Here is a 22,141-nt window from a genome sequence, read left to right as displayed (position 1 = left end):
GCAACTTGGGCAAAATAGATGAGATTATCCATGCAGTATATTACAATATGCACATGTATAAGATAATGTCAAGAGTTTATCAAATACAAAGAAATGGCTGCATAAACAATAGTTTGGATACACTTACTTTCTAAGGCATTCCAGAAACAAATATGTTTAGTAAAACAATCATGAAGCAGTTATATTTTTTTATTTCAAACATGACATACATAGAACATGTGTTACTAGTACCTAAACTAAAACTACAGACTTTTTTTTATAAGCGTATAAAATCTACTGAAAGTGCTTTACATAGGCAATTCTTATATCCTTGGCAAAAATATTTACACTAATTATTGAAATTATACACAACAAGCATGTGTGCCAGTTTTGTATAATTTCTCTCATTGTAGGAAATATATTGCACCATATTGTAAATCAAACTTTTTAAGCTGCAATATCATGCAATATGTAGCTTGTGTATGTATAAATAACGTAAATTATCGGCACGCTTACAATTGCATAGGTAGTTTCTGATCTGATAGTTAATGCATGTACATGAAATAATAAAACAGTATGGTAGAATCAATTAATTTAAGTAGATGAAACATTTACATGTATTTTAATATTATAGTTTATAATGTTTTGTATCATTTTTTATGTACATATGCATTCATGTAAAGGAAAATTAAATTTCACAATATTTGTGTAAATCCATTTACCAAAATAATTTCTGAACCTCTGCTTGAACATTCTGTTAAACTGATTACATGTGTCACAGTCTACATGAGCAACATTTAATCCATTAATACCCTGAAACTAGAACTCCGCGAGTCGGATGTTAATGCATGTACATGAAATAATAAAACAGTATGGTAGAATCAATTAATTTAAGTAGATGAAACATTTACATGTATTTTAATATTATAGTTTATAATGTTTTGTATCATTTTTTTATGTACATATGCATTCATGTAAAGGAAAATTAAATTTCACAATATTTGTGTAAATCCATTTACCAAAATAATTTCTGAACCTCTGCTTGAACATTCTGTTAAACTGATTACATGTGTCACAGTCTACATGAGCAACATTTAATCCATTAATACCCTGAAACTAGAACTTCGCGAGTCGGATGTGTCGCCTGACGAATTATTTACTGTCGACATTATAGCTGTTAGATTGGCATTTTATTCATTTATAGACAATGATGTTGCCATTTAACTTTCAAGTGTAGGTGGCATTTGAACCCTCAATCAGATATACCTACGGAATAAGTTTCAGACTGAAACCTCCTATAGTTTACGAGATATGCCACGGACAAAACCTAAGCAAGAAAATTAACAAAGGGCAATAACTCTAAAAATATGGCAGCAAGAGTAACGGTTCTTGTGCACTGCACTTGCCCTCAATGAGATATATCTAGCTATGAAGTTTCAAGTTGATACCTCTTATATTCTTCAAGATATGCCCCGGACAAAACTTTAAGCATTAAAATTAACAAAGGGCAATAACTTTAAAACTAAGAAAGCAAGAGTTACTGTTATTGTGCACTGCACTTGCCCTCAATGAGATCTGTCCAGCTATGAAGTTTCAAGTTGATACCTCTTATATTCTTCAAGATATGCCCCGGACAAAACTTTAAGCATGAAATTTAACAAAGGGCAATAATTTTAAAACTAAGAAAGCAAGAGTTACTGTTATTGTGCAATGCACTTGCCCTCCATGAGATCTATCTACATATGAAGTTTCAAGTTGATAACTCTTATATTCTACAAGATATGCCCCAGACAAAACTTTAAGCATGAAAAATAACAAAGGGCAAAACTCTAAAAATATGGAAGCAAGAGTAACAGTTCTTGTGCACTGCACTTGCCCTCAATTAGATCTATGTACATATGAAGTTTCAAGTTGATACCACTAATAGTTTAGGAGATATACCCCGGACAAGCGAAAATGTGACGCGGACGCCGCCGACAAAAGTAACCCCTATATGTCGTCTTTTCAGGCGACACAAAAATCATCGACAACATTTGAAATGCTGAATAGTAATGTACAACCATAACAATGCCTCCTACAAATTGGTACAAATTTGAACACAGAAACAGATGAAAGATTTTTATGTATTGTCAACATCTCTAATGCAATATTGCAGTATATTCATTTTATAATACAAGCAATCACAATCCAACTCTAATGCTAGTGTTAATCTGTTGGGACAATTTCTGGTTTTCCTGTAGTAAATCCAGCTTTCTCAAGCTGATTGCGGATTTCTTCATACACACTGGCATCCTCAATGGCTGGAGGGATCTGAAATAGATGATCACAGCAAAGTTGAAAATACCCAACATTAAAAAGATTACAATACATTAAGTTACATATATATATACAGGTACAATTTTTAAAGTGTTTTTTTTTTGTGGTCACATGGAAATTAATGCTATATGGCCCATGTTCAAATTCTTTTTTATATAAAAGTGTTTAACAACAAACACCATCTAAATGACAGTTATTCTGTATTAAAACTGGAATTCCGGGTATTGTCAACAAAAAAATCCTTGATATTTCAAGTTAAGGTCACTATGACCTTTTGACCCCATAATCAACAGAGGTCATTAATAATATTCTGTATTAAAACTGGAATTCTGGGTATTGTCAACAAAAACATCCTTGATATTTCAAGTTAAGGTCACTATGTCCTTTTGACCCAATAATCAACAGAGGTCATTTACCCGCCATGACCAATTACCAAACCAAGACTACATGTACACCAAAGTGTTAAAATGTTATTGAATGGAACCAAAGTTTGAGGCCAATGACCAGACTGAAGTCATTAAAAAGTCATGATCCGAAATAACTAAATTTGTCCTGTGTTCTATTGTCCAAAAATCATTTATTGACCATGACCAATGTCTCTACCCAATTTTAAGACGATACCATGTTGTTCAAAATGTATTCAAAGTTACCAAAGTATGGCAATGAAGCCCAGCATAGAAATCGGTGTGTCGGTCAAAAACTTGTTAGAAATAGAGATATTTTTACTGAAAAAGCGTTTGTCTCCCCATTGTATGGTCGAAGGTGAGGAATAATCAATGATGGTCATGAAATGTGTACCTTTTTGACTAGAGACAACCAGCATAAGCGTTATCTATTGGTCATGACCAAACTGCATACCAGGTATAAAGTTCCTGGGACCAAAGGATCTTCAGTTATTGAGCAGAAACAATTTTTATCACCTCAAGGTCACCACGACCTTGACCTACTGATCATTTTCTGGTCATGACTAACCTGCATACCAAGTATGAAGTTCTTGGATTTTAGCGTACTCAAGTTATTGAGCGGAAACGCAGTGTGACGTACGAAAGACGGACTGACTGTCTGATGGACTTGGCAAAAACAATATGTCTTCCCCATTAATAAGGGGTGACATAATTACTGTGGTTGAAAATGAACTTTCCATTAAAGACATCCAAAACACTCAGGTGTCTTTAAACAATTACTCAGTTTAACATGAAACCAATTTCAATATGTGATGCATCGTTCTTATATTAATATATAAAGATGTCATGTCAATAGATATGTTCTCACTTCATCTGCTACCACAATATTGGATCAAACCTCAACCTGTATATATCACAGGAAAAGAATCACAACATGTTATATTAGTAAACTGTTAAAATCAAGAGATGCATTATAGGGAAGCCACAAGAAGAGTTAGTAACACAATCCAGTATGTAATTCCTGCAATATTGGATCATATCTCAACCGGTCTATATCACAGATTAAGAATCACATGTTACATTAGTAAAGTGTTAAATATAGGGGATGCAGTGAAGTTATAAAGTCACAGGAAGAGTTAGTTACACAATCTAGTATGTGAGTCATGCAGTACAACACAGCTAGTGAACACTCAACGAGACCTTAAGGGAGTTCCTTGGGATATCCAATCTGCTTGAGAGCAAGCTTTATAGCTGGATACACACTCGCATCCTCTATTGTCACTGGAATCTACAGACACAAGACAGTTTGTACATACTGACATGTCTCTACCACAACTCTGGCAAATAATCAGGATCATTGTGGTATCTTGCTGAAATGACTATTTCCTTAAAAAAACAGAGGCTTATAAAAATCGGAAAATTAATTGTCAGACAGTTATGAAACATAGTTTAATTTTTGTGGTGTGTATATAGTATTAAGAGCATACAAAATTTAAGTGAATATTTCTACATCTTTTAATTATATATCTACATGTTTTTCTTAACTTGGGCGGGGCCGTATTCAATAAGCAACTTAAGATTGATTGATTTAAGATTAGAAACTAAGGTAAGTGTTTTGATTGGCCTGTATATTTAGCTGACCAATAGGCTGAATGGAATCACTAAGGCATGTCTCAGGATAAGGTTAAGATCAATATTGAATACTGGCCCAGATGATCAAGAAATGCTCTTTGAAATCACAAGAATTGGACAATGACATTTCTATGTCACTTTACTTTTGTTTGAAATCAATAGATTTTGAATAACATTACATTTATCCAAATTGAAGCCTGTTGTTACTGCTTACCTGAAAGGCTTTCCCAGCAGCCATAGAAGCTATGGTGTTGCGTGCAATTTTTCCTGAGCGGGTTTTGGGCAGTTTAGGCACTAGAATGGCCAGCTTGAAACTGGCCACTGGACCGATACTATCTCGTACATGACGTATAATGTCAGCCTTGATCTCATCATCCGACACATGCATACCTGTTTGAAACATGAAGCAAGTGAGAAATGAAATTGGTACCAGTAAATCATGCTTTGAAAAAAAATTATGTGAGTAAACCCTTACTCTAGTATCAATGAACTAGATTAAAGTACTTTACTGGAACAAGAAGCCTTTTTATTTTTTAGAAAACAGGAACATAACAAAGCAATGGTTTTTTTTATATTTTGTAGCTATACTACATACAATTCCGTACAATTATAAACTTTGAACGAATAAAATGTACTTAGTTTATGGAAAAAGATGGTATTTCATACATTGCATTAAACTCAAATTATTTTATCACTACTATTTATGAATCTAGAACTAATATGACAGTGACTATTTATTTTCAGAAATACTTTCCACTATTAATGCCATTATTTTTACTTTTGTAGAATGACAAACAAATTATGTTCATCTACAATGTCTGGATGTCAGATCTCAAAATGATCTATAACCAGCTCAAAGGTATAACAAAGCAATAGAACAAACCTGCCCAACACTCAAGCAAATATTTCTACATTCATGTACCAAAAATATATAAACACACACTGGATTGCAGCCAAAATGTATCAATGGAATAACTGGATGTTGGGTTTACATTTTAAAGTTGGGTGATTGAACCATATCAAGAATGCTGCCACAAAATTTGGCATTAACAACTATTTTCCCAAAATTAAAATAACATTTCTAGTAGCAAAATAGCTAACATACACCAAACAACTTGCATGCTAAAAGCTTATCGAATAAGCATAAATCACTTAATAGCAAAGCCACTTGCTCAACTATATACACCTTACCAGAATCTTAAGTTCATACATGAAAAAGTAAATGAAATCTATTGAATACATCTTTATACAATTCACACGGTTTCCTGTAAAGGCAAAAAAAATGTAAATCGATACCTAAACATTCACATCACATTTAAACTTAATTTGCAAGATTAGTATTTAGTTTGGATTGTTTTCATAACGTTAACAATGAAAACCACTAATTCTCATTTAGTAAATAAACTATAATTTAAACTCCAGTTCCCCACCAATCTCACCATGTTTTGGTACACAGAGACCGAGAGGAACCTGTCCCTTCAGCTCATCCGGCACTCCAATCACCGCCGCCTCCGCAATATACTGGCTGTCTATGATTGCCTGAAATGCACACATGTAATCATGCAGCCTTATTGCATTTAAAAGAGCATCAACGTGCTCTAGAAATTGAGTCAGAAATGTCCATGTCCACCTAACAGCACTAATTAGACTTACTTCAAATTAGAATTGCTTGTTTCGATGAGTACTCATTAGTTTTAATGTAGCCCGATAGTAAAGTCACCGGTTAGCTGCAATGAATCATGCTCAATTCTGTTTCCTAGGTTAAACCCAGTTCCTGTGTCCTTACTGAGAGTCCATACGATTGTGCCTTTGCCAGGACTGAGTGGTGGAATCTACACCACTACACCACTCTCAGTAAAAATTGTGATTATGTGCATCCCAAAACTATGAAACACCGTAATCATAATGGTGTACTTGGTGAAAATTCCATTCTTGCACCAATAATAGCCATTTTTTATATCATATGATGTCGCCATCATGAAATAACCTCATTATATATTTTTGATATGTAGTTAGTATAACAAATATCCAAATAATTTGACATTACATCATTAATTAGTAACGTTGAAATTGTCCATGCTATATAGCAATGTTTCATGTAAAAAGCCCTGCAAATCGGCACATAAATATTTATTATATAAATAGAATCTCACATTCATGGTCATACAATACAAAAATTATTAAACTCATTCACTAGAATTGCCAAAAAACTTGCCATAGCTTTTTTTTTCAAATTAAGAAAACTCGTTAAATAAATTATGAATTAACTGATGTGAGAGCCTCTTTATCCCAGATAGCCTGCTCACCTCCTCGAGGGCGCCTGTTGAGAGTCGGTGGCCTGCGACATTGATGACATCATCACTACGTGACATCACTGCCACATACCCCTCCTTGTCTCGGTAACCAGAGTCCATCGTGTTGTAGAAGGCCTGGTTATTTATAACAGGTTTTTCATTTCAGATAAGTTTTTGTGCACAATGCAAGAATCAAACATTCTTTTACCAAAATAAAGTCAATGTATAATTACAACTTTACTGTTTACAAGATCATCCATCAAACTTCCATAAGTAAACTGCAAACTGCTGAACGAACACTTAATAAATCCAGTAAATTACTAAATGAAACTTTGCTTTCTATACTATTAAATCAGAATCCGTTCAGCAATCCCATTGGTGGAGACATGAGGTTACAATAAGTGTTTTCATTAGTGTTAACATCTATCAATCAATTTACAATAGCAAGAGTTACAACCACTATTCATTCTATTTACTGGAAGTTTAAAAGAATTTAAAGATAAACCAATAAGACACACTCTTCATTTGTCATGGTGACAATTGCTTAATTAAGCTTTTTCCCCTACTAATCATTTTTACAATTTTTTATTAATGTTAGCAAGTTAATATTTTTGTTATTACATATACCTTCTTTGAATCAAAGTATGTGGTCTTAAATCTGTAGTCATTCTCCCACAGTGTGCTGAAGGACCCTGGGGGTAGGGGCAACCTGGAAATATGACAATAACTGCATTCATTATCAGAGTATTGTCAAGAAATGCTTCTTAATTATAATTCTAAAATATATAATAAATATAATATACTGGCAAATGATTGAGAAACCGATCCAGCATGTTTGTAATTGAAACCAACCCGATACTGCAGGCATATTACATAAATAGTCCAATTGTTATACACATGTTCTGTGTTTATATTGGAAATTTGAGTGAAAAACATAAGGGAACCAATATCTATAAGATCAGTGAAAATGTCAAAAATAATATTTTCACTACAGTGAAAATAAGGAGGATATTGCATGAACAGTCATCCAAAATGGAATTCATTGAACAAATGTATTACGACATTATTTTATGGAGGCAACGGAATTTATTTATAAATAGACATTCATTGCTGATTACATCCTTAAGTTCACAATATATTTCACTTTTTAAGCACCGAAAGCTAGATCCCAGCACTGACATATTGAAACAGTGAATTAACATTTTTATTTCACCAATTTATCATTACGAACCAACAGAAAGTATATAATACAATATCATATTACACCAAAAAGCATTAATTAAAGTTGTTGTTTTTTAAACAATGTATCCTTACTTGACAATGATCTGCCCCAGCTCCATGTCTTTGGTTTCTGTTGTGTAGTCATCCTTCATAACCTTCACTGAAGAACAGACAAGTTTCTAACATAATAAGTAAGCCTAATACACTAGAAACAGTCCTCCAATCCTAAGATGGTATCTTTTAAAACAATTTCATGGTTAAGGATAATGAAAGGGTGAGTGTGTTTTAGTGGTAAAGGTGTCCGAGGTGTCTCAACCAAGAGGTTGGAGGTTTAACCCCCACCAGGTGGGAGTGGTCAAGTGGAAATGGTGCATTACGTTGCCAGTTCAATCCCTACCAGGGGTTCTTACTGGTTCCTACCCTGGAAGACTCCAAAGTAATTCTATAAGCTTCCATCACAATCAAGCAATAAAGAATACTTTGTATAAACTTACTAAGGGTAATTACGCTTCTGGAAAAAAAAATGAGTAAAAAAGCTATTTCTTTAATAAAGGGTCACAATTCAAAATTTACCAAAGCTATGTTATAAACCTTGCTGTACACTTTAAAGGACAGAATAATTGGGTATTGAGGTTTAGCAGTGTATGAACAAGTTTGGTCAGTGAACATTTACAGACTTCACAATCATCTGTTATTATCCATGCACTGAACAAATATTTTGTACACAGATTAACAACAATACTTAGATATTCCATGTTTATATTGATCTCATTTGCTAATTTTCTATGGGATGATTCAAGTGCAAAGGTGTAAATATCGCTTCCATGACTAATTTAAACATAATTCTGCTGTTTGAACAGTGTTTATGCCATTCAGAAATCCTCGGCAATTTCTCATCAAAAACAACCTCGGATGTATGCCGGTGCATCAGTTGAAGTAGTTTGTAAAAATTAAAATAACAGTCTTGATTAAAAGAAGAGTTTTTACGTGTATTTTGTACTACTTAGCTTAAATTGATTGCCAGTAAAAGGTATAATTGCATGAATAATTAAGATTCCCAAGAGTTAAGTCATAAAGTTTAACAGCTAAATTGAAATTACTACGCGATTTACTTGTAGCGTAGTTAAACTGTATAGATTTCTGACACTGTAAACCGTCCATAAACATCTGAGGTTGTTTTCGATAGAAAGGGTTTGCCTTCATGTAAGGAAGTGTGATCGCAGTGTTGTCACTGCTTCAATGTGTAATCCTGTAAAATTTGAGAATGAAATTAAGGTTTTGACAACACCAAATCCAACAGATTTGTTTAAAATACATACCAGGTAATAAATGACACCACATTAAGCATCAGTGAAGCATGTTGACTAAACAAGAGCTGTCACAGAGACAGCGCGCTCGACTATTCCGCCGCTTTTCAGTGTAAGGATTGAAAAGTTTTGGCGAAACTGGCATGGATCACTGTTAGATTAGATTTCAAAGCAATACATGATGTGCTGAGATATTAACATAAATATGGTTACATGGAAAATTTTAACCAGAATTTTTAAGTCTAACAAGAGATGTTAGTGAAACATTTATGCCCCCTTGGGAGCCAAATTGTTAGTAGGATTTGGACACTTAAATAAAATATGGACAATCAGAAAACCTTTTTTCAGCTTACAGTCACACTGACCTTGACCTTTGACCCACTGACCTCAAAATCAATAGGGTTCATCTGCTGGTCATGACCAATAAGCCTACCTAGTATGAGGTCCCTGGGTCAAAGCGTTCTCAAGTTATTGATCGGAAACCGTTTTTCATGTTAAGGTCACACTGACCTTGACCTTTGACCCACTGACCTCAAAATCAATAGGGTTCATCTGCTGGTCATGACCAATACACCTACCAAGTATGAGGTTCCTGGGTCAAAGCGTTCTCAAGTTATTGATCGGAAACCGTTTTTCATGTAAAGGTCACACTGACCTTGACCTTTGACCCACTGACCTCAAAATCAATAGGGTTCATCTGCTGGTGATGACCAATACACATACCAAGTATGAGGTCCCTCGGTCAAAGCGTTCTCAAGTTATTGATCGGAAACCATTTGGTATTCCGACCGACCGACAGACAGACAGACCGACCGACCGACCGACCGACCGACATGTGCAAAACAATATACCCCACTTTTTTCAAAAGGGGGCATAATAATAAAGGGCCATTATTTGCAAAATACATTTATCTAACTTGGTTATTCAATTAGGTTGGGTGGTTGAATACCATTGTATAAAGTCTCAGTGCAATACATCAAGTAGTTGCTGCGATATTATCCGATGTGTGCTAACATGCAAGACCTTAACCAGAATTTCTAATTCTCATTATAAAGGGGCAAAAATTATATAATATGAAAGATAGAGTTATCTTACTTGATTAAAGAAGAAGGTTAAATGGTTGGGAGCCTGTGTGTAAAGTTTCAATGCAATACATGATGTATTCGCTGAGGTATTGACTTAAAAGTGGTAACATGCAAAACCTTAACCAGAATTTCTATGTCAAAAAAAGGGGCCATTATTTGAATTTAATGCAAACTAGAGTTATCTAACTTAGTAAATTAAGTAGGTTGGATGGTTGAGTACCATTGTATAAAGTCTCAATGCAATACCTCAAGTACTTGCTGAGATATTAACCTATGTGTGCTTGCACGCAAAACCTTAATCAGAATTTCTAAGTCGAATAATAAAGGCCTATTATTTGCATTAAATGCAAACTAGAGTTATCTAAATTGGTTAATTAAGTAGGTTGGATGGTTGAGTACCATTGTATAAAGTCTCAATGCAATACCTCATGTAGTTGCTGAGATATTAACCTATGTGTGCTTGCATGCAAAACCTTAACCAAGGTGTGAGGCCGACGCTTTGGTGAGTAGCATAGCTCTCCATATTCTTTGAATAGTCGAGCTAAAAAGATGGACAATTAAGAAATGAATTGCGGGGTTGATGTCATTATCGGAGTATGAACGCAATTGGGTTGGTCAATGTGTGTGGAGTCCGAAGGACTCCACGCATACTTTGACCAACCCAATTGCGTTCATATCCCCGATAATGACATCAACCCCGCAGTTCATTCCTTATATTTACACCAATAGTCCATTCTTTAATTCAAGAAACGTTAAAAAATACTTCATTTCATTTAAGAAAACCTTTCAGTACTCCGTTCTTACCCATTCTGTAAATAGAACGACCCGACTATAACCGGAAACATTTTTTTCAAATGACGTCACAATAACGCGGGAAAAGATCAACCACTTGAAATCACTTTAAAACGTAAAATTGAAACACTTCTGGTACCAATATATTTAAAATATAATAAACTAACACTTTTAAAAATGTTGATCTATATTTTACGGGACCTGCAGACACAATACAACCAATAACAAGATTGATCGCTTTCAGGTATATTGTTATGCAATGAATTACGATCCGAACATATCCGAAGATGTTGCGTTCATCGATTGATGAACGCAATTGCCGAAAGGCAGTTCATTTAAGGAATGGAAGTTGAGGTGTAAATATTAATGATGTGAAAGCTGAAACTTAAACAACCACCTACCATTCCAGCCAGGTACAGGTCTTCCTGTCACCCCAGGAGTTGGGTGGAGGGGCATCCCAAGACCAACACATGTTGAAGTGATAGCCCATCCAGTCTCTGAAAAATATTAAAAGCCTCAAAGAAATGTCACAACCCTTCATAAACTTAAACTATATTCAAAACAAAATTACAGGTACCTATGACTAACAGTAACTGCATCAGAGTATTAATAAAAACTATTTCACGCATTATGTTTCTTAAACCATCATCATAAATAAGTCTCATCCCATAAAACAATCAAATATTACCAGTCTGCCACCAGTTGTCAAGTACTGGGCAGTCAAACACCTGCTTGGTCCACTCCATCGTCTCCCGGTCACAGTGCTCCCCCGCAACAAACATGTTTCGAAAACTGGGGAAATAATCGACTTATATGTTATGTTTCACTGAAGGCTAACATTCTTGATACAGTATATTTCGCTTGGTTCATGCTTTCAAAAAAAAAGATTACTTTAAACTGTATAAATGATTCACTTTATCTGAATCTATTCTATTTTTCTGCACTAATATTTCGTACCTTCGTAAAGGCATGAATTTCTTGCCAAAAAGTCCCTCTGGATCCTGAAAGTACAAAATGTGCATAGGTACAAGCCTTATGGCATATACAGCTAGAATAATTAATAGAATTATCTTTTTAGTTGAAGATCTCTGTTTATACTATACTATACTATATACTCAATAAAAAAATCTTATAATTAACCAAATCAGAATATAAACACAATGAACTACACCTACATCTCTGCGTATTGCCCTTAGAGCAGTAGGGGCCACAAACAGCCCTGCCACCTGGTGCTCCTTAATGATGCGAAAATACACGCCCGGGTCCGGAGTCCCAACCGGCTTACCCTGAGGTAAACAAGCATGTTCGTGATGATATTCAATGTTATTCAGAACAGAATGAATTTTCTTAAATTTTTAAAGTATCTTATTAAAGACAGTGATAACTTACACATAAAGTGCTGTTCATCAGATCAGTATAAATATAACAAAAAACAAGAGCGGTCACAGACAGTTATATCCCCTGCCTCATGGGGGCATTTTTTGTAACGAAAGCCAATCAATGGTAAGGGTAGTTTCTCAGGAACATAAGAAATGCGTAAAATTAAGAAAGGGCAATAACTTTTTCAAAAAAGGTCAAATTGCAAAAGCATGACATTAAGCGCTGCGTCACTATAAAGTCATAAACGTAAGAGAAGTTGTGAAGAAACCAATTTTAAATGTAAAATAAAGAAAGGGCAATAACTCTTTCAAAAATGGTCGAATCGCGAAAGCCCGACAATATGCACTGCGTCACTATATAGTCATCAAACTGTGAAAGTTTGGTAGAAATCGCATGAAAAACGTAAGAGGAGTTGCGAAGAAACCAATTTTAAATGTAAAATAAACAAAGGCCAATAACTCTTTCAAAAATGGTTGAATCGCAAAAGCCCAACAATATGCACTGCGTCACCATATAGTCATCAATCTGTGAAAGTTTGGTAGATATTGCATGAAAAATGTAAGAGGAGTTGTGAAGAAACCAATTTTAAAAAAAGGGCAATAACTCTTTAAAAAATGGCCGAATCGCAAAAGCCCGACAATATGCGCTGCTTCACTATATAGTCATCAATCTGTGAAAGTTTGGTAGAAATCACATAAAAAACATAACAGGAGTTGCAAAGAAACCAATTTTAAATGTAAAATAAACAAAGGGCAATAACTTTTTCAAAAATGGTCAAATCGCAAAAGCCAGACAATTTGCCCTCCTTAATTTTATGATCATCAATCTGTGAAAGTTTGGTAGAAATCGCATGAAAAACGTAAGAGAAGTTGTGAAGAAACCAATTTTAAATGTAAAATAAGCAAAGGGCAATAACTATTTTAAAAATGGTCGAATCGGGAAAGCCGGACAATATGCTCTGCTTCACTTTATGATCATCAATCTGTGAAAGTTTGGTAGAAATCACATAAAAAACGTAGGAGGAGTTGCGAAGAAACCAATTTTAAATGTAAAATAAACAAAGGGCAATAACTCTTTCAAAAATGGTCAAATCGGGAAAGCCCGACAATATGCCCTGCTTCACATTATGATCATTAATCTGTGAAAGTTCGGTAGAAATCGCATGAGAAATGTAAGAGGAGATGCAAATAAATGAATGTGGGACGGCCGGATGCACACATGCACGCACAGAAGCACGCCTACCATTACTATATCCCCACACCTTTTCAAGGCGGGGGATAAAAAACAACAAGAAGTGCCGCAATGCGACGAAACCAGGTTTTTAATGATCGACAGAAGAACTTCAGTCTGTGTCTGTCTTTCTATTTTTAGTAACAGTGACATTGACCCTAGGGACCCCAAACGCAATCCCATGAAAGGTCTGCATAAACCCTTCCTATAGACCAAGTTTAGTCAAGATATGTCATCCCTAACTAAAGTTATTCAGTTTCAACCGTTTTTATATTTTTAGTAACAGTGACCTTGACCTTGACCCTAGGGACCCCAAACGCAATCCCATGGAAGGTATCCATAAACTCTTCCTATAGACCAAGTTTAGTAAAGATATGTCATCCCAACTAAAGTTATTCAGTTTCAACAGTTTTTCTATTTTTAGTAACAGTGACCTTGACCTTGACTCTAGGGACCCCAAACGCAATCCCATGAAAGGTACCCATAAACTCTTTCTATAGACCAAGTTTGGTCAAGATATGTTAACCCTTACTAAAGTTATTCAGTTTCATAGGTGAGTCTGACTATGTGAAAACCTGGTTAATAAACCCGTAATAGTTATATATCTATAAAAATTAATAACAGTTTGTTTTTGTTTTTAATTTGAATCACCAAATTAATAAGTATTTGTTATTGTGTTCATTATCTGACAAGAATAAGTTATCAATGTGATCCTTATTCAAGGCAAGGTTAACAAACCAATCTTACCTCAAACAGCACCGTTGTGTTCCCATTGAGAAGAGGAGCATAAGTAATGTATGAGTGACCGACCACCCAGCCAAGGTCAGACGCTGCCCACCATACCTGTAGGAACAATACACTGTGGTGATGATCGGACTAAGTATTCTTACGGTAACATATTGATCCGTTTAAGGTAATTTCTATGACCAAAGGGCAATAACTCTTCTGCCAGTGACTATAGCGATTGTTGAATGTGTCCAAGATATTATGCATGTACACATTCTGGCCAAAATGTGGCTGCAGGCAATGTTTATGTCTTTATCCCAGAGAGTTTACATTCTGGCCAAAATGTGGCTGCAGGCAATGTTTATGTCTTTATCCCAGAGAGTTTACATTCTGGCCAAAATGTGGCTGCAGGCAATGTTTATGTCTTTATCCCAGAGAGTTTACATTCTGGCCAAAATGTGGCTGCAGACAATATGTTTATGTCTTTATCCCAGAGAGTTCTTAGCCCTCTTGCGACATTCACACTCCTTTGGATAAAGAAGAGCTATTCAAGTACCAGAAAAACACAAATCTAAATACTCACCTCACCAGGCCTGATACCATAGATGTTCCACATAGACCACTTCAGCACAACCGCGTGTCCTCCACTAGGTCGCACTACTGCCTGCAAAATCAGAGCAGAAACATCATGTTACAATGAATGGGAAAATATATTATAAAATAGTAAAAAAAACTGGCTGAAATATACATGGAAGACAGGGAAGCTTCAATACAAACAGAAGTTCAAATACATTTTTTCTGAGGCTATCACTGCAATTGAAACGATCTAACAGGTATGCTGAAAGGACCATACATTTGTATATAAACACCTATAGATAGCTCAACTTCACTCTTTAGTCTGTGATCTCTTACCTTGGGCAGGCCTGTGGTACCAGATGTGTACAGCAGGTATAGAGGGTCAGTGGCCGGCACAGGAACACAATCTGTCATGTAGCTGTTCGCCATCTCAAAGTCATAGTCAACATCACGGTTCTTCACCAGCGGAGTGAACTCAAACTGGGTTCACAAATATGCAAGTAATAAATAGTGAATAGAATAGATCTTTGAAACCGTCAAATTTAAAGTTGTTGTTTTTCTGTTGTAGTTTTTTTTTCTTTGAGAATGTTATGAATATGATTTCATATTTTACAAGTTCAAATGGTACTGGATTTAAAGAATAAGTCAAAAAACTCTCTTCCAATTATTGCAAACAATTTGTTGAAACATCATATGAATCATGTATGTGAATAGTTCTATATTTAAGTACACACCCCAGGCCTGTTGTAGATGATACACTTATTGGGCTTGAAGCTGATCATGTTCAGTGCTCCATCCAGCAGGGGCTTGTACGGGATGATCTTGCCCGGCTCCACACCATAGTTTGCACTCACTATCACCTTAGGCTGGAACAGAGAGAAGGCATCCATAAAACATCATATTTCATCCTTACAATACAGCCTGCTTCTCTATTTATATTGATTTTGATTACCATGAGCTAAATATGTACTTCTGATTGGAACTTACCAGAGTTTCTCGTTTCAAAATCAATTTTAGTCAATTGGTAAAGATAACTGAATAGAATAAAAATATGTGGAAAATTAAGGTCAGATTTTATTTATGTTGCAATGGTGAACAAGAAACATAAGCTCTAAGAAGCCATGACAAAAAATGTACAAATTGGCAATAAGAATGTGCTAAAGAACTGTTTACCATTCCTCATGATAACCAACACCAATCATTGGCAAAGCTTAGAGCACAGATCAAACTCAGGAACCTCTGAACCACTCAACCACTTCCACAGTTAAGAATTGTGGAACTGTTGTCTGTTGAAAATAAAATGTGGCAGTAGCAGCAGCAAACATCACTTAAATGAAAAGGATCTGCACTCACTTTAGCATGATCTATTCTTGTTGAGAGTTCCTTGGAGGCAAATCCTCCGAACACAAGGGAGTGAATTGCACCAAGCCGGACAGTGGCTAACATGGCTATAATGGCCTCAGGGATCATAGGCATGTAGATGAGCACTCGATCTCCAATCTTCACACCTTGCTTCTCCAGGACTCCGGCAAACAGGGACACCTGTGAGGGGGAAAATAACAAATTTGTTTCATCTTTTTACATACCGGTAATATGACTTTGATATTACTTTTCAATCACAAGCCAACTAGTCAAACTTTACTTTAGTTTTTTATACAGTCAAAACCCATCGTCTCAATATCCTTCACTCTGGACTAATACTTTCAGTCTCGTGAATATCAAGCAAAGCAGGGAATGCTTACAAAGAGTCAAACAAATTCAGTAATGTACATCTAGTTTGAGCCAACGAGGAAATCCAGCCAAGCGATATCAAGCGAATGGGTTTTGACTGTATATTATAATCTTAACATGAACATTAATGAACTTTGTAAATTTATCTATCCTCTACACTCTAACATTTTTTTAAAAAACATCTACTTTCTTCTTCTTACTACCATTGTCTTTTCCACATAAGCCTCATGTACCTGTTCCCACAGCTCCCTGTAAGTGATTTTCTTGATCTGCTTGGTGACAGGGCTATCATAGATGATGGCAATCTGGCCTCCATTACCCTCTGCAACATGACGGTCAACTGCATTGTAGCATGTGTTTAGCTCACCACCAACAAACCTGTATCATATTATATATCATTATTCATGTGTGATAGACACTTAGGATTCAATACCCTTACCGATATAAAATAAATTATCAGGGATCTTACGGGCACCTTTAATTTTCAAAAGACCATGATTTAATATATAAATGATGAATGTCTTCTCAATGCATGGCAATGATTTTGACAAATATTAAGGATCACAATATTTTATAAGGTTGATGCATTTTTCTTGTTTTTAATTCAAATGCATTATTATGTTTAACTCATATGCATTTAATGATCAAAACAATAGAGCATATAATTTGTGTACAGATAAAAACAAGCTAGCAATAAAAAGACTCGTATGTTTTAACTGTACACAAATCATAAGCCAAATATCACATAAGTTTGATGATGAGGTTATATAATATCATAGATATGAATCAGTTTTCATGAAAAACATTTGTGTACACACGTAATATTGTATAAGTTGACAAAGTGCAGTTGGGTTAGCCCAAATTTGAACTGATAGTACAGCTTTTAAACATAGTTTGGATTTTTATTTATATATGCCATTAATGACCATGTGTATGCTATTGATTACAATGTTGTTGATCTATGAATTTCTAAAAAAAATGTGTAACATTACAGCTTAGGTTTTTTAAAAGAACTTTATTCTTATTATTAACCAGAAAGCTCGGATTGGTAACACCAAAATTTTCCATTACTTAGACAGGGGTCACCCTCCCAAGACCATCCCCTCTGCTGCCCAAATGTTAATCTGCTTCTGCACCCCTGAATGCTGGGGCCAAACATATCATGTTAACAACATTTGTGTTGCACCTACCATTCAATAATATGACCTACATATGAACACATATTTTAGGATAAAAATAACTATAAATACATATTATCTTTTACAGGCACTACTTTTATCATGAGATTGCACACAATACACTTAACATGATCACATTACCAGAGTAAAATTCACACATTCACCAAAAAAATTTATTAAAATGATGATTTTTCTTAATTAATATGCTGCTTTTTGCTAAAACAAATGTTATGATGTATGCCTCTCAAAACTGAAAAACCTAATTATGATAGTATGACTATTACAGGCAGTGCCACTGCTAATAACCGTTACAATCGCAACTTTATGGCAGAATTAGAACATAGGTTGAAGTTTCAGGGGTATTTCTTTTAATAATTGTAATTACTTTTAACAATCATAATTTCTATATTGATTATAGCTTGATGTTTAATATCAATGTATGGTGAACATGTCAAAATATCTCATTCCTGGAAAAAAGTCTTGAGATATTTTTTCTTGATTTGACCCGCGTGGGTTCGCCTCCCACTAAAACAAACATACTTTTTTTATTCTATAACAGTATTTTTTCTGCAAATTCCATTTTGTAGAGTAAAGTAATGATAAAATAATTGTTTTCAGATGCAAAACTGGGTAAACTTTTAAACCCAAGACTTCTTAGTTAAACAAGAGCCGTCGTAAGACAGCGCGCTCGACTTCGCCGCTTTGACTTAGAAGTGAATACAATAACAATGTAATATTACCAAGTTTGGTCTATTTATGTCAAACCTAACTAAAATAATTCAATACATAAGGTGACTTTGATGCTGCCCTCCCACCACCCGAAAAATGATGCAAGTCATTCAAATAACTTGATCTCCCATTATGAAAATGTGGTAAAGAATAAACAAATATGCCTTTCAAAAGAAATTAAAATAAAATTAAAAAAAAAAATCATAATAAAAAAAAATCAATGACCATATAGTATAGCCCTCCTTGTTTTCCCTTGGTAAAAAACTGGTTAAAAATGTAAAAATGTGCCTGTCAAAAGAAACAAAAAAATAAAAAATAAAAATATTCAAGGGACATAATTTGTCTTCAGGGTTAAAATAGAGTTATGTTTCTTGTTGTAAGATGGTCGTAAATAATTTTGAATTTTATTAAGTGCATTGAATGAATTGAATGAAAGGTATAGAAGTTTTTTTATTAAAATCCCAACTTGCCCTTAACTTTTACTTGCCTAAAACTTTAACCTAAGTCAATCAGGGGCCATAACTTGTATTAAGGATATGGAGTTATGTAACCGTTGTGACCATACTGAATATTTATATGTGTGTTTATATTTTCTATATTTTGTCAAGAAACTGTTACATAACATGTTTACGACAATAAACATTTCTGTCTGTCTGTCTGTAACCTCATTGGGTGATGATCCTGAACAATTGTGTGAAGTATTAAGTCAATTGAACAAAGGGTATAGAAGTTATTAATAAATATCCCAACCTGCCCTAAAACTTGAACCTGAGTTTCAAAGTCAATCAGGGGCCATAATCTGTGTAAAGAATAATATGGAGTTATCAAACCATATAATCTATACCATAAGTAACTTTCGGTTTTGTTCATTTTGTAATTGCGATATATATATATATATTTAGAGGGTTTAAATGTAAAAAAGGTTAAGAGAAGTAATTTGGATTCACATACAAACAAATAAGTTTACATTACTAAAACATAATGGACCTTTAAATATTTCTAAGAATGCACACACATAAATGAGTACCGGGTATTCGGGTATTCGTAGAAATTGTTCATGAAGTTTATGATCGTACAATCTACATGTTTCAGACAGATCAGTGATAAGTATTTTGTAAAAATATTGCTATGAAAAAATATATTCTAAACATAATTAAAACAAATATTGCACAGATATTTTCTCAAGAGAGTTTATCATCTGATTTTTAAATGAGATGATTTGATAAAAGCTAGGGACATCAATCGAAAATCCAACTCATGTACAGCTGGGACAGTACATGTACCTCTGTTAGTGTTTATCATACCATACTCTAAAACCTCGGCTTTGAAATATTTTAATAAAACATAATTATGTTTTTGATAGAGATGGTACATCAAAAGATCACTGAACTCTATTTTAAAAGACCAAGATATCATGATAGTTTTGGAAAAGAGTCAGTCATGCGACAACATCTGAAACAATTTCAGTCTGAAAGAAAATTTGCAAGTCTGACAAATTACTTCTAAAACAAAAATTTTTAAGACCCATGCTGCAGTCTTCATTCAAAATAGCTTATTATTATGCCTGGAACAAACTATTCAAAGAAATTCAATGTAAAAGAGGCAACAATGTGGTTAAAAAGTTATAGTTTAAAAAAAACAAAAACATAAATTATATGACTTGTGCAGTTTTTGGAAATAAAGAACTGGAATATTAATCTGACTGCTTACTCCTTTTTCTTTCTTAGTTTATATCCATAGAGCATAATATATTTCCAACCTAAATAAAACAATGTAATTCAAGATTTTCAAAAAAATATATAAATAAAATTTCCTCAAAAGTAGCTAATTCGACTTATTTTTATATATATATAAAAGAAATATTTCCCATTCAAAATGCTTGGCATGACAATCAGGCTACATATTATAATTTAAAACAAAAATTCATAAATAATTGTTCTAAGACTGATGGTGACAGACAAAAAGGTATATGAAAGGTTGTTTTTTTTTTTTTTTGTTCATTTATTAATCCTAAAATCAGAACAGTGTCCAGGCAAAGCTCTAACCATGCAATAAGTTCCATGCAGATAAATAACAGCAATATTGGATCATTTTGCTCGGACATTACCATTAAAAGTAAACTAGGACAATTAATTAGAAAAAGCATAGGGGAATCATACCGGATGCCTCACCCCACAACATAAAACGCACTACTAATCAGTTGAAACACCTGGGCCATCTCGGATATTCAACAAGTTTCAGGAGTATGCCGATGCATAAGTAGAAGTAATTCATAAAATAAATAATAATATTAATTATTTTTCTTTTTTTAATGTGTAATTTAATTGTTAAGTTTAAATTGATTCCCAGAAAGTGAAGTGAAGTGTATTATTGTATAAACCATTTCAAGAGTAAATTAAAATGACTATGCAATCTACTTGCAGCATAACTATTAATATACATGTACATCAGATGTTGTTTCCCTTAATATGCCTTAGTGTAAACAATCATGTCTCCATTAAATTAATTGACGGACAGATTAAGAAAACCTCTGATGAAAATAACCGCCTAGTTAATTTATTGGTTATATACAATATCTACTCTAGCAGTTGCACATGCGCGCCGGCTAGTAACGAGACATTTTTGTCATTCTTCAGTTTTCATTCTTGATATATCGATACCAGGATATCCATTCAAAATTTCACAAGCTTCACTAGGCTCTGACTTATTGCAGATATAATGCACCAGTCAATTGTAACCACGCCCCCCCCCCCAGGTCCGGGGAATAGCGGGGACTTTGACTTCCAGTTCAGCCAACCCCGGTTAAAATCCCCGCCCTGCGGGAACGAACAGTTGGTAAAATCCCCCCCCCCAAATACCCCCGCACCCCAAGGCCCATTTCCCGCTATATTAAAAGCGAAGACAAAACCACCACATTCACCCGGCGCTGCAGGGCCACCTGAAAGGTAAAAACATGGCCTATTTTCCCTGCTATCCCCGGTATACCCCCGGACCTGGGGGAGCCGTGGTTACAATTGACTGGTGCATAACATGTACAATAATCGGCAACGCGTTCAGTAAAGATGTTTGCTGTTTGGTTTCCCACTTAACTTTTATGTGCTGCGTTGCAACAGGGATACAAAACAAAACGTTTGCGAGCGTTTTGTAAACGCTCGCCTTACTTAACGCACTGCAGACTACGCTAAAATGACACAGCATTTTGTCTGACAATCGAATTTGATGTAGGTGTTTTACCATTGGGTGAAGGGAGGTTTTGAGTTGTCAAGCACCTTTGTCCATTTCTTATCCCACACCAACTGTTCAGCTTGTTCTGCCCAAAAATCCTCAGGATCTTCAATTGAGCGTCGAAAAACCTTATCATACTTTTTTATGGATAAATCTTGGGCTGTCTGTTTATGCTGCTGGCAACAAACACATATTCGCATGCATTGTGATGTCGACGCATGGAAATGACGCGCAGGTACACGATAGATAGATTTGACAATGTTTTTAAAAGCCTTTGAGGCCATACTGAATTGTTGTGGTAGACCTGTGACACCGGGTGAGTGCAAAGGTCAAGGA

The 22,141-nt window shown here is 34.8% G+C and overlaps 1 protein-coding gene across 2 annotated transcripts; it reads right to left on the bottom strand.

The window, feature by feature from the left end:
- Positions 1-383: 383 nt before the first annotated feature.
- LOC128231511 (acyl-CoA synthetase short-chain family member 3, mitochondrial-like) lies at positions 384-22,127 on the bottom strand. 2 transcript variants are annotated; one of them, XM_052944441.1, is made up of 18 exons: positions 21,815-22,127; positions 16,907-17,051; positions 16,296-16,484; positions 15,677-15,808; positions 15,279-15,422; positions 14,950-15,030; positions 14,388-14,483; positions 12,206-12,316; positions 11,988-12,031; positions 11,719-11,822; positions 11,432-11,527; positions 7,940-8,006; positions 7,253-7,334; positions 6,638-6,760; positions 5,771-5,870; positions 4,546-4,721; positions 3,900-3,987; positions 384-2,289 (listed from the first exon to the last, which is right to left on the bottom strand). In XM_052944441.1, the coding sequence occupies exons 1-17, from the start codon at positions 22,087-22,089 to the stop codon at positions 3,901-3,903; spliced, it is 2,052 nt and encodes a 683-aa protein (XP_052800401.1). In that variant the 5' UTR covers positions 22,090-22,127; the 3' UTR covers positions 384-2,289; position 3,900. The 2 variants fall into 2 exon arrangements, with proteins under 2 accessions (XP_052800401.1, XP_052800400.1); XM_052944440.1 differs by lacking the exon at positions 3,900-3,987.
- Positions 22,128-22,141: the final 14 nt, after the last annotated feature.

The sequence above is a fragment of the Mya arenaria genome, chromosome 4, assembly GCF_026914265.1.
Source record: "Mya arenaria isolate MELC-2E11 chromosome 4, ASM2691426v1".
Taxonomy (NCBI): Eukaryota; Metazoa; Mollusca; class Bivalvia; order Myida; family Myidae; genus Mya; species Mya arenaria.
Note: the sequence above shows the minus strand (reverse complement) of the source record. Positions and strands in the feature narration are given on the sequence as shown.